We start from the raw sequence: 13,517 nt of genomic DNA, 5'->3' as shown, positions 1-13,517 counted from the left end.
AGGACACTGAACCCCTGATGTTCCTGCCTTCACCTCCCAAGTGCTGAGATTATAAGTGTGCACTGCCACTGAGCTTTACTCTGAACTTGTAAAAAAAAAAATATATATTAACTTTTTTCAAATTATTTTTTTTCATTGGTGTTTTGCCATGAGTGTTGTCCCCTGGAATGGGAGTCAAACAGTTTTGAACTGCCATGTGGGTGCTGGGAATTGAACCTGGGTCCTCTGGAAGACTAGTCAGTGCTCTTAGCCTCTGAGCCATCTCTCCAGCCCCAGTATTTTATCTTTTTGAAGTGGAGTCTCATGTAGCCCAACTGGCCTCAAACAGTATGTAGTTAGGGATACCCTTGACCCCCCGCCTCTACCTTCTCAGTGTTGGGATTACAAGCAAATGCCGCCAAACATGGCCTATTCTGTGCAACCCAGGGCCTCACGCATGCCAGGCAAGCGCTCTACCAAGTGAGCTACATCCTCGACTTTTGTGTTCGCTTTTTGTTTTGAGGAAGGGTCTTGCTAAGTTACCCAGGTTAGCCCTGAACTCATTCTCCTGCCTCAGCTTCCCGAGTATCTGGGTTGATAGGCCTGTGCCATTAGGATTAGCTCAGGTTTGACTTCTGATGGACACTGTCCCAAAACTACCGTGTAAGGATCTAAGCAGTAGGTTAAAGCTGCTGCATTTACTTTAGCTACTGTCTCAAATGGTCTCCCAGCTTTCCATTGCTCCTGGCCAGGCCTTGGCCCATCCCATACTATGACATGCCCACAGGGAGGCCAGTGTGAGCACCTGGATAGGATCGAGGGCAGAAAGCACACTATGCCAAGCCTAAAAGGGATCCTCACTCATCTGAAGCACCGAGAACAGTGCCTGGCACACAGAGGCGCTGGCAGGCTGCTCGCATTTCCTATGTGAAGGGGCTGTTGGAGGTCTGGGCAGCTATCGAAGCCCACCAGAGGTAGGCAAAAAGCCCAAGATGAGGTAAGGGGCACCTGGGTTTGTCAGCTGCCCCGATCTGGCCCGCGATGCCGTCCATCCAGGAAAGCAGGTCACGGGCCTGGCTGTGGAAGCGCAGGGCGTCGGCCGTGGAGCTGACGTGCAGACGAGCATCCTCACAGGCTGCCAGCAGCTCCTTCCAGCCCTGCAACACCTCCTGCTCGCGGCTGGCGATGGCCTCGGCGTGCTCGCCCGCATACACCGTCCGCAGCTGGGCAGCCCCCTCCTGCAGCTGCCGGACCTGAGGGGCATGCCAGGTTGCGCACCCGTCCTGCGCTGGCACAGGCTCCGCCCTCCCATTCATCTTACTTGACCCAGCCTCCACCCTTCCCTCCTCCAGCACCTGTGGCCCAAGTCCCTTCCTCTGTCCCCTCCCCAGTGGTCCAGGCTCCTCCCTTCCCCTTTTCCCCGCCCCTGTGCTCAGGCTCCTCCCTTTACTCCGCCCCTGTAGCCCCGTTCTTCCCTTCTCTCCTTTGAGACCCAGGTCCTTGCCTTTCCACGGAAGCTCATCCCTCTTCCCCACCCACGTGGCTAAGGCTCCACCCTCTTTCTTCCTAAGGCTCCCGGACGCCTTCTGACTCATTACCACAGGTCCCTCAGGCCGCTGCCTGGTCTTTCACTGACTTACCTGTGTTCTGGCTTTTATCTTTACTGCCAGGCTTCCTTCATTATGCTGCCTCAACTTTTGATCTGATAACTCTATTTCTGCCGTGTCCATTGCCTACTTTTTCACACAAGTCCGCCTTTCTCTTCTCTCAGAGCAATCTGATTTTCCCAGGCACCTTCTTTCCACCCTGGTGCCTATTTGGTATAATCCCCCCCCCCCCAATTTTTCTTCTGTTCCATTTACATCAGACCTACTAGTTTCCAAATACTTATTCAATTTTTGTTTTGAGTCAAGGCTAGCCTCAAGTTCAGGATCTTCCTGGGGATTACACGGGTGTGATGTTATGTCTGGTGGACATACATCACATAGATTACATTACATAGATTGCTTTTTTCTTTTTCTTTTTTTTTTCTTTTCTTTTTTAGACAAGGTCACACTTTGTAGCCCAGGCTGGCCTTGAGCTCTTGACAATCCTCCTGTCTCAGCCTCCCAAGTGCTAAGGTTTCAGACATGAGCTACCATTCCCAGCTTAGATCATTCCGTTTCTGACAGAGGCAGGAGGCTCACTGCAAGTTCAAGGCCAGCCCGATCTACATAATAAGTCTGAAGCCAGTCAGGGCTATCTGTCTTTTAAAAAAAAATTAAAATAAGTAATACGTTTCATTCAGCATTTCCACCCCCACCCCCCACCCCTGCATTCCTTGGCACCATGAAAGATATCTACTTTCTTTTTTTTTTTTTTTTTTTTTTTTTTTTGGTTTTTCGAGACAGGGTTTCTCTGTGTAGCTTTGCGCCTTTCCTGGGACTCACTTGGTAGCCCAGGCTGGCCTCGAACTCACAGAGATCCGCCTGGCTCTGCCTCCCGAGTGCTGGGATTAAAGGCGTGCGCCACCACCGCCCGGCCTAGATATCTACTTTCTATCTGCCCAGTTTCCTCTTGTCCCCAGGCTGCTTTCTCTGTCCACTGCCAGCCTGTGGGCTCCACAGCAGTTGTTTACTCTGTTGCCTACACGCCCAGCCACACTACTCAGGCCCTCCCACTTGGCTCTATGGCTGCCGTGACCCCACCTGGGACACGAGGAGCTGCAGGTCATGCTCAAAGGCTCGCAGGGTCCGCTGCATGGAGCTGGCACTGGGTCTGGGCTCAGGCGGTGCGGTCAAGCGGGGCAGCCGCCTCCGCTTCTCCTCAATCTGCCCTTGGAGCTCTCGGGCATCGCTGAAGAACTTATGGAGCTCCCGAGAGGCCGCGAGCAGCTGGGCCCGAGTGCCCATGAGCTCCAGCAGTTCGGCCCAGGCCTCGTTCAGCCCGTCCTTCCATTCGGCCATGGTGGCCGCCGCTGTGTGGCCGCACTCAATCAGCTCGTCCACCATCTGGTTGACCGCCGCCAGCCGCTCCCGCCCTGCAGTTCCGGTCTCACTGGCGAACTCTGAGAATTTCTCCTGTAGCACCTGGGACGAAGGGTGGGGTGAGAAAAGACGGTTAAATGGGTGACAATGCTCCATACCCCAGCCCCCTCCAACCTGTTACCATGTGACAGATATGAATCATGATACTAAGCATCATTGTAATAAACTAGTATCTAATAGTTCTTGAACATTTTGTACCAATAATAGAAATAGTAAATTATAAAAAAATACGATATATAGTATTAATAACTAACACCATGCTGTGCAATGAGTGTACCAGCTGTGGTGTTTTGTGTGTATGTGTGTGACAGGATCTTAAGTAGTTAAGGCTGGCCTGAAACTTACTATGTAGCAAAATGACCAGAACTCCTGATTCACCTGCTCCCACCCTCTCAGGTGCCACAAGTGCTTCTACGCGCGTTACAGTGTATCAATGCCCGTACTTCAGGGCCATGGGGCGAGGAGGAAATTCGAAAGGAAGCCCAGAGGCCTTCATAGGATACACTGTGGCTGCTAGTATCGTTGGTGTGTGGTGGTTTGAATGAGAAGGGTCCGCATAGGCTCATATGTTCGAATACTTGGTCCCTAGTTGGTGGAACTATTTGGGAAGAATTAGGAAGCATTGCCTTGTTGGAGAAAGTGTGTCACTGGGGGAGGGCTTTGAGGTTTTAAAAGACTTGGACCATTGCCAGTGTCCTTCTCTCTGCCTTCTACTTTTGGATCAAGATGTGAACTCCCAGCTGTTCCTGCCACCATACCTTTGCTCCGCCATCATGGACTCTTACCCTCTGAAATGGTAAGCCCAACTGAACGCTTTCTTTTATAAGCTGCCTTGGTGTTTTGTCACCACAATAGAAACGTAACTAAGACACGGAATTCAGGAGAATCCTCACCGACACATGCTCGAAGTCCTGGCCCAGCTCCGGTGAGCCAGCCACCACCTCCTTCTCAGCGATCCAGTGTTCCAGCTCGTCCACCTGGCGGCTGAGCTGGTACAGCCAGTACTGTTGTTCCAGGCTCACCCTGCGCTCTTCCCCCAGCTCCTTGAGCGCCACATAGAGGCGATCCACCTGCGACTGTCGCCGGCTGATCTGCTCACTGATGGTGGAGACAGGGGACAAGAGAGAACCCCCTAAGATTTCTGGGGGCACCTGTAACCTCCCCTCCCAAGGTAGGACTGTCTCCTCCTAAATCTTTGCCAGGGTCCTGTCTCTTAAGATCCCCTCTTGGTGAGGTTGTTTTCTGTACGTCTGGCACCGAGCCAGCCTGGTAGTCAGTACTGTAGCGGTAATAGTAAGTGATACTAAAAATATAATAACATAGTATCAATAACTAACATTTTGCTATTGCTAGGCACTTGAGTGCACCATGAATGGTGTTTTTTGTTTTGTTTTGTTTGTTTTATGGCAGGGGCGCCCATGCTGGCCTCAAATTCTCTATGTAGCCAAGGATGACTGGAATTCCTGGTCTCTCACTGCTGTTTTCATAATCGGATACACACACACACACACACACACACACACACACACACACAGCCCTACCCAGCATCTTTTATTGGTTTTGTTCATTCTTCTAGTTTCTATTTTTGGTCCCTTGTTGCTCCACAATGATGTGTTCAGGGTTCCTAACCCCCTCTGTCAAGACCCAGCCAAGAGGTCCACCTTCAGTCTCAATCTCCAGGCTTCTGGACATAGGTCTTGATCTGTGGTCCAAGATCCCACTCCTGAGCCAAGCCTCCTAGAGGCTCAGTGAGGTCACATCACGCAGCTATACCAGGAAGGCTTAGGCCCACCCCCATTCTGATTTCAGCTCTCTAGGTTTTCCAGTCCTCCTAAATGCTGTCTGTAAGATGATTCCTGCCTGTCCTGGCTATATGCCATCTATTTATCTCTCTCTGTCTTTTTCTCTCCTCCAGATAGGATCTATGTGACCCTTTCTGGTCTGGAATTCTATTGACCAGGCTAGTCTCAAATTTGCAGCAATCCTCCTGTTTCAGTCTCCTGAGTACTGGGAATACGTGAGTGCCCCATCAAACCTGGCTCTGCTACTGTAACTCAGAGCTAGCCCTTTTGGACCCTTCCCTCCAAACTGGCCCCCGGCCCTGCCTGCCCACCTGTCTGGGTGTCCCATCTCCAGGAGCGCCCGGCACTGGCGTGACAGCTGTGCAATGCTTTCCTCGTAGTTCTCCACGCCCTGCTCCAGTTGCAAGTGCTTCTTGAGCAGCTGCAGGGTGCTCTGTTCATCCTAGGGGCACAGGGCGCCCGCGATGAGGCCGCAAAGGCCGGGCCCCTGGCTCCGGCGTCCCCGGACCCCCTCACCCCTGCTCTGGGCGCACCTTGCCCTTGTCCTCACTCATCATGAGCAGCTCCTGCTCGCCCAGCCACGCCTCCACCTCCGCCACATCAAAGTAGTACTGTTCCACCTGGAAGGCTGCGTCCAGCGTCTGCTGCCGTCGTTCCGCAGCCTCCCGCAGTCCCGCCCAAGCGCTCTGCAACTGCTCCTGGCCGCGGCGCACAGCCTCGGCCTCGGGGCTGCGCAACGAGGCCAGCGCGCCCGCGCGCTCCAGCACCTCTTCCAAGCGCGGCCCGTGAGCCTGGATCTCCCGCCGCAGGCCCTGTGAATAAGACGTCGAGTGGAAGGGGGAGATCAAAGACTCCACGACACACCGAGCCTCTCTGTAACTGGCAGGGCCACTGAGCTAGAATGGACACCCTCAAATCTCCTGCCACTTGCCAGGTACTACTCACTCACACCCTCATGCTGTAGGTGGGAAAACAAGCCCGGAGGATGGCTCCAAAGACCGTACTGTCAAGTTTGGAGATGTAAGACAGGGCCCTTTGGGAGGGCTGCTGTGAGACGCTGTCTTTCTGGACTCACAGCAGCTGTCACTGCCTACCAAAGTCCTGCACATGATTGAGCTACTGAGAAGCCCAGCATGATGGGGGAGTGACTCTCCAGGCACCACCCCTAGCTAAGGATGTATTGGCAGCTTATGGCTGGAGGAAGAGCACTCATTTGTGGTGAGATTGAACCTAGGACCTTTGGAAGGCTAAGAAAGCACTCTACCCACTGAGTCACACCCCTGCCCCTCACTGGGGGATTCTAGGCAGGGGCTCTACCACTGAGTCACACCCCAGCTCCTCACTGGGGGACTCTAGGCAGGTGTTCTAACACTGAGCCACACCCCAGCCCCTCACTGGGGGATTCTAGGCAGGGGCTCTACCACTGAGCCACATCCCCAGCCCCTCACTGGAGGATTCTAGGCAGGGGCTCTACCACTGAGCCACACCCCCAGCCCTTCACTGGGGGATTCTAGGCAGGTGCTCTACCACTGAGCCACATCCCCAGCCCCTCACTGGGGGATTCTAGGCCTTTATCCACTAAATCATCTCGCTGGTCTCCTTGTGTGAAATTTTTTAGAAGTTCTCTTTTGTCTTGATGGTAATCTGTAAACCTGCATCTGTTGGAGGCCATTCCCCACCAATTAAAGAGAAGACTGTGACCTGACAACAAAGTTAACTCAGAAACAACAACAAAAATGAAGCAGAGACTCATGACACACTCAGACTCTACCTGCTATCCAGTCTTGTCAAGGACAAGAGACAAGTCATTCTCTTGTTCTCATCTACTTACCTAGTTACTTTTTCATTTTTATTTTTATTTCATGTGCATTTGTGTTTTTGCCTGTGTGTATGTCCATTTGAGGGTGTTGGACTCCCTGGAACTGGAGTTACAGACAGTTGTGAGCTGCCATGTGGGTGCTAAGAATTGAACCCTGGTCCTCTGGAAGGGCAGCCAGTGCTCTTAGCCGCTGAGCCATCTCTCCAGACCCCTTATCTAGCTATTTAACTGACTTCTTTCCTAGCACTCACACCCTCCCCTGGCTCAGCTCACCTGGTTCTTTTTGATGTGCTGCTGGACAGCCTGCAAGCCGTTGCCTCGCTCTGTCTGCAGGGCCAGCGGTAGCCGCTCTTGAACCCATGCCTGGGGAGGACACAGGGGAGGATCAGGGAGAGAGTGTGCCCAAGGATCGCTGCCTCCCAACTAGCCTTCAGGCCCCTGGACACGCATCAACACCCTTCCTCGCCTCAGCTCCAGCCTGGATGGCGGCATCCTGAGTGACATACTCCATCCTGCTCTCTGAACTTGAGGCAGACACCTGCTTAGCTTTGGTCTCCAACATGCAGGCACTGCTTCCTGGAGTTCCCTTCCCATCACCCTCACCCCATCTTTCCTCAGTCTGGATATCCTTTGCTGCAAGCCGCAGGAAAACGTAACGGAATTCAGCTACTATCACAAAAGCTACTACTTGGAAATGTCAAGGACTTTTCCAAAGGTCAAACATCCAAGGCCAAATGATCTCCTGAACTAAGGTAACACCCTTATGGAAACAACGCCTGCTCCTCCTAGGTGAGGTGGATAGCTTTATTTCTTGTGCAATTTTAGCTGAGACCCTCCTTTCTTATACAGCCTTACTAACACTATAGACTCCTAACATCTTACCTAACCACTTCTAGGAATGTAGATTGAGCACATAAATTCCCTTCTTGATATACTGACCAATCACTAGCTCTCAGTTAACCTCCTCCTTTACCACTCCCTTTTTGGGTTGTAAAAGAAAGCCTGATGGTCACTGCTGGAGGAAAACTCTTGTCTGCCTTTATGACCCTGTAAGAATTCAAGCCTGGTGACCTTGCTTTAGCTAGAACACTGCTATTGCATGGGTATGTAACTGTAAAGCTCAGAGACTTGAGGAGGATTTTGACTGGAGAAGTAGGTGGAGAACTAGAGGATGAGATGGAAGATGAGGAAGAGCCAGATGGTGAAGGACGAGATGAGAAAAGACCAAGATGGGGCAGAACTAAGATGAGAGAATTAAGATAGAACTTAGAGGGACAGCAGATAAATGCAGAGAGAACTCAGGCAAGAAAGGAGCTAGTCACGAGAACAGAACTGAAGCTGTGTAGATAGGATTTTATCCCAGACGAATAAAGTAGACGGATAAAGAGCTCGGTGTACTTAGATTCATTTCCCGAAAATAATTCTTGCTGTTCATAGCTTCTCTTCTGGGTCCCTGGGAAGAATACTATTAAGGCTGGTCTTTAATAATATTTGAGAATCCTTTGCCCCAGGAAGTCCCTCACCCTCTGACTTTACCCTCAGAGTCACCATAATGGCCCTCGCCACCCTAGGGGGTCACTGCCTAGGGGCAGGGCTGAGCCTTCTATGTAAAGCAACAGACCACAGCCGCGTTGGACACCTGCTGGCCCTTGCATCATACAGTAACAGGGCCTGGCCAAGAACGAGAGAGTGAGGAGAGAGAGAGAGAGAGAGAGAGAGAGAGAGAGAGAGAGAACAGATGAGTGAGTGGATGAATGATTGCACGGATGAATATTCAGATGAGATGATTGCAAATGAATGGAGTCAGGAACCAAGACCAATGAGCGTAAAAAGCACACGACTTCATGGCCGGAGTGCCGGGTGCACTTGTAACCCCAGCCCTTGGGAGGTAGCGGCAGGAGGATTTAGAGTTCTGTCATCCTCAGCTGCATAACCAGTTCCAAGTCAGCCTGGACCACACGAGACTGTCTCAAACAGCCAAAAGAAAGAAAGAAAAAGAGAGAAGACAAATCGCTTCATGAGCCAAGCCAAAAGAAAGAAAGAAAAAGAGAGAAGACAAATCGCTTCATGAGCAAATGAAAAGAGTAACTAGGGTAAGTGAAGCGAAGGAGTGAAGAACCCATGTAACTCTCACCCCGGGACAACCCAGGCTTCATTCACTCCCTGCGCTCCTAGCGTCAGTCCTCGGCCTTACAATCCGCCCCATCTTCGAGTCCGCGCCCCCAGGCCCCACGCACCCACGCCCCGCCTCACCAGTTCGTCGTCCAGGTCATGTGCCACCTGATGCAGCTCCTTGGAGGCCAGCAGCAAGCGGCGGCGCTCCTGCAGTGGTTCCAGCAGGCGCACCAAGCGCTCGCCCACCGCGCTCTGCCGCTCGCCCACCAGCTCCTTGCTCGCCTGCTCCAGCGGCAGCGCCGCCGTCTGCGCCTGCAGCTCGCCCACCTCACGGCACCACTCCTCCACCTGAGACTCCATGGACTGTGGGTACAGGGGTACGGTCAGCAGTCCTACCCTCCCCCAGGGCGCCTTATTGTGACAAGGCACTCACCTGGACAGGTCATTTCACTCTCCCTCTGTTGAATGCTCCCCAGGAGAACCACCCTCCCTCTGCACGAACCTATGTGGCTCTATACCAGTCCCTACCTCGGGAGGCTTTGCCTAGGTGTGGTGGGTTTGAGTCCTTCTGCCAGGTATGTTCTTCCTTGTCAATTAGTTTTCAGCTCAAATGTTACTTTCTCTAAGAATTTCAAAGGACCACCTCTCCCCACAACCACAATTGTCCATCCATTCATGCATGGACTTTCTTCAAAGTTGAATGAATCTTGGTTTTACTGTAGGAAACTGAGGCCCAGTGAAGTAAGTGGACTAATAATGACTCCATCTTGTCAGCTATGAAACCAAACACAAAGCTACAGTGATTTTGAGGCTGGGGTGTAGCTTGGTTGGCACAGTGCTTGCTCGGTGTGCAGGACACCCTGCCTTCCATGCCCCAGTACCACAGAAGACCAAGTGTGGTCATCCAAGCCTATAATTCTAGCACTGGAGAGGTAGAAGGGAAGAATCAGGAGTTCAAGGTCAGCCTGGGATACACAAAATCTGCCTTCAAAAAAAAAAAAAAGCCTAAATACACAGGAAAATTAATATATCTTATAGCATTTGAAATCCCCAAAGATTAATGAATGGGCCCAGGGCCAAACAGTTAGCTGATTTACCTGGACCCTTTCTTTGCTTTTAAACAGCTACAGATGGGCTAAAGTCTTCAAGGGAATGAGTAAACCTGTAAATTAGGAGAAGAAAAGCCACCAAATGTTCTGAGAGTGTTGAGGGAGGGGCTTTCCAAGAATAAAAACCAATAGGGCGAATAATGCTAAATCTGACCACGTTAAGGTATGTCTGCACTGGCCCCACGTCACGAACAACGCACTCGAAGGCAGACCACTAACAGAAGAGACATTTCAAAGACATTTGAGCAGGAAGCCTTTTTTTCCTCTTATTTTTTTTTTTTTTGCATGTATTTGTTATTTGTGTGTGTGAGTGTGAAGTCATGCATACATGTGCCATGGTGCGCATGGGAAGTCAGAGGACAACTTGAGGGAGTTGATTCATTCCTTCTACTGTGTGGCCTGGGGAGTCAAATCAGGTCATCAGGCTTGGTGGCAAGTGCCCTTACCCGCTGAGACATCACTCTCTTTTCTTAAGATTTATTTATATTTTTATTTATGTGTGTGCATGTTTCTCTGTGTGTATGCCAAATGTGTGCAGGTGCCTGTGGAGGCCAGAAGAGGGTGTTAGATCCCCTGGAGCTGTAGTTACAGGTGGCTGTGAGCTGCCTGATGTGGGTGGTTAGGAACCAAATTTGTATCCTCTAGAAGAGCAGTATGTGATCTTTAATATTTAGCTTTTATGTGTAAATATCTTGCCTGCACGTATGTCTGTACACTACGTATGTGTGTGCCTGGTGCCCTTGTGGGCACAGAACAGGGCATTGGATCCTGTGGAACTGGAGTTACAGACAGTGTGGTGATTTGAATGAGAATGGCCCTGTAGGCTAACCTATTTGAATACTTGGCTCCCAATTGGTGGAACTGTTTGGGAAGGACTAGGAGGTGTGGCCTAGTAGAATAGGTGTGTCACTAGGCTTTGAGGTTTCAAAAGCACACCATTCCCAGTTAGCTCTCTCTCCTCTGCCCCATGCTTATGGATCAGTTGTAAGCTCTCAGCTACCGCTCCAGTGCCATGCCTGTCTGCCTGCTGCTATGCCCCGCCCCCCATGATAGTCATGGACCCTACTACCCTTTGGAACCAGGAGCCCCACATTAAATGCTTTCCTTTATAAGTGGCCTTGGTCATGGTGTCTTACGACAGCAATAAAAAAAAGCAGTAACTAAGAGACAGTGTGAGCCTCCACATGTATCCTGGGAACTGAGGGGTCCTCTGCAAGTGCAGCTGAACCGCATCTCCATCCCCTTCCTCTCTCTCTCTTTTTAGACAGATTCTCAAGTAGCTGAGGCTGGCCTCAAACTCAAACTCACTATATAGCCAAGATGACCTTGAACCCCTGGTCTTTACCTTCACTTCTCAAATTCTGGGACATCGCCATGACAGGTTAAGACTGGTTTCTTTAAAACACTCAGAGATGTCCTCCCTCATCCTCCAACCTGCTCCCGCTCCCCTGTCTATGTAACAGGAACCACCCTTAACAGATAACCACCCGTTAAAGCCGGGGTTCTTTTTGGAGATGGTCTTTCTCTGTAGCCCTGACTGGCCAGAAGCTCACGGGGGACCCCTCCCTTACCATCCTGAGTGTTGGCATCACGGTGTCACAGCTGCACACTCTGCTATGAATAACTGGCTTCACTCACGTGTTTTCAAATTACTCCCCTGCTTCTAGAATGTGAGCCTCCTGAGCACAGGGCCAGGCTAGATCACTGCTCTGTACAGGTGTCTGGAACAGTATCTGGCACACAGTAGGCCTCTCCTGTGATATGTGCAATGCATGAAAGAATAATGTCAGCAAGAGGGGGAGCTGGCTCAGCAGTTAAGAGCACTAACGTTGGCTGCTCTTCCAGAAGACCTGGATTCAATTCCCAGGCCCCACATGGTGGCTCACAACCAGCTGTAACTCCAGGTCATGGAGATCTGATATCCCTTTCCGGCCACCTCAGGTACAGTTCAGGAGTGTGACAATGCACACATGCACATGCATTTTTAAAACTAAAAAAAAAAAAAAAAATCTAAAGACAAATGATATCAGCAAGGAAAAACTGTCCCAAATAGAAATGGGCAGCAGATGAAAATGGGCAGCAGACAGAAGAAGAAACAAACAAAAAGATGCCCAATCCCACCAATGGTCAGGAAAAACACAAATTAACACATGACATCCTTTTCTAGCTATCCCATTAGCAAAGTTGTAAAAACTGAATAATGTGCTGTGTTGGCAAAGACGCAGGATGGGCACACTCAGCCACCACCAGGGCTGGTGTAAATGGGCAGATCCTTTTATAAGCCAATTCGGCAGTTTCTACCCAAAGCAAACGGTGCACACGTCTGACCCTGTGCTTGCTCTGCCAGGGCCAGGAACAGATCTCAAGAGATACTGGCACCTATACTCAAAGAAGTTTGCCCACGGCTTTCATTGTAGCAGAGTTTACAATGAAAGAAAATTGGAACAATCTCACAGTCCATTACGAATGAAATGATGGAATGACGTAGTGGCACATCTTTAATCCCAGCACTCAGAGGCAGAGGCAGGCGGATTTCTGAATTCAGGGCCAACCTGGGCTACAGAGCGAGTTCCAGGACAGCCAGGGATACATAGAGAAGCCCTATCTTTAAAAAGGGGGATGGTGGGGGAGGCTGGAGAGATGACTCAGCAGTTAAGAGCACTGGCTGCTCTTCCAGAGGACCCGGGTTCAATTCCCAGCACCCACATGGCAGCTCACAACTGCCTGTAACTCCAGTTCCAGGGGATCCAACACCCTTACACAGACATACAATGTAGGCAAACAACAATGCAAATAAATCATTAAAAAGAAAAAAAAAAGAACGAAGTAGTGGGGGCTGGAGAGATGGCTCCGTGGTTAGTTAAGTGCACGTTCTGATTTTCTAGAGGCCCCGAGTTGGGTTCCCAGCTCCCGTGACATGCAGCTCACGACCCCCTGTCACCCCAGCTCTAGGGGATGTGACACCCCTGGCTGCACGGGCACCCACACTCACTGTGCACACCCATCACCATAATAAAAACAATAATAAATATTCCTCTTTTTAAAAAGAATTTCCATCCTTTAAATGGTAGCCCCATGGAAATGGCTAGTTGGTAAAATGTTTGGCACAAAAATGGACCTGAGTTTGAACCCCTAGAACCCATGGGCTGGGCACAATAGTCCATATCTGTAAAGCCAACACTCTTAAGGAGAGATGGGAGGTGGAGGCTGGAAGATCTTGAGGAGCCCACGGACCATCGAGCCTGGTGTGTGCAGCAGTAAGGAATAGAGAGATGTTTGAAACAAGGTGGACGGCAAGAACCAACGCTTCCAGTGGTCCTCTGACCTCCACAGGTGTGAAGTGGCATGCACACACCTGCACCGCCACACAGGAACACACACACACAGATAAAAACAATGAAACGGTGGACTGGGTGAGGTGGCACACATCTATCACTCCAGCCTAGAAGAGGTGGAGGCAGGGGGATCAGGAGTTCATTCTCATCTACACAGCAAGTTTGAAGTCACTCTTGGCGACATGAGACTCACTCTCAAAACTAGTAAGAATTCAAGAAAGAAATGGTTAAAGAAATCTGCAAAGGGGTGGAATAAATAGCCAGGAGTGACTGAGTGGAGCAAAAAGCAATTTGAGAGCCTCCATATGATACGTATTTGTAGTGAATTGCAC

At 50.6% G+C, this 13,517-nt stretch overlaps 1 protein-coding gene across 4 annotated transcripts in view; it reads right to left on the bottom strand.

Annotated features, from left to right (window-relative positions):
* Positions 1 to 13,517, bottom strand: part of Sptbn4 (spectrin beta, non-erythrocytic 4) — an 87,766-nt gene that overhangs the window by 10,228 nt on the left and 64,021 nt on the right. For all 4 annotated transcript variants that reach the window (XM_059279487.1, XM_059279497.1, XM_059279505.1 and 1 more), the window contains 7 exons: positions 8,880 to 9,104; positions 6,900 to 6,989; positions 5,341 to 5,619; positions 5,119 to 5,249; positions 3,899 to 4,103; positions 2,667 to 3,047; positions 988 to 1,232 (listed from right to left, as the gene is read on the bottom strand). In XM_059279487.1, the coding sequence (XP_059135470.1) occupies positions 988 to 1,232; positions 2,667 to 3,047; positions 3,899 to 4,103; positions 5,119 to 5,249; positions 5,341 to 5,619; positions 6,900 to 6,989; positions 8,880 to 9,104 (1,556 nt within the window). The remainder of the gene's footprint in view (positions 1 to 987; positions 1,233 to 2,666; positions 3,048 to 3,898; positions 4,104 to 5,118; positions 5,250 to 5,340; positions 5,620 to 6,899; positions 6,990 to 8,879; positions 9,105 to 13,517) is intronic.

Source organism: Peromyscus eremicus, chromosome 1 (assembly GCF_949786415.1).
Source record: "Peromyscus eremicus chromosome 1, PerEre_H2_v1, whole genome shotgun sequence".
In the NCBI taxonomy this organism is placed as follows: Eukaryota; Metazoa; Chordata; class Mammalia; order Rodentia; family Cricetidae; genus Peromyscus; species Peromyscus eremicus.
The sequence above is the reverse complement of the archived record's forward strand: the minus strand, read 5'-3'. Positions and strand labels throughout refer to the sequence as shown.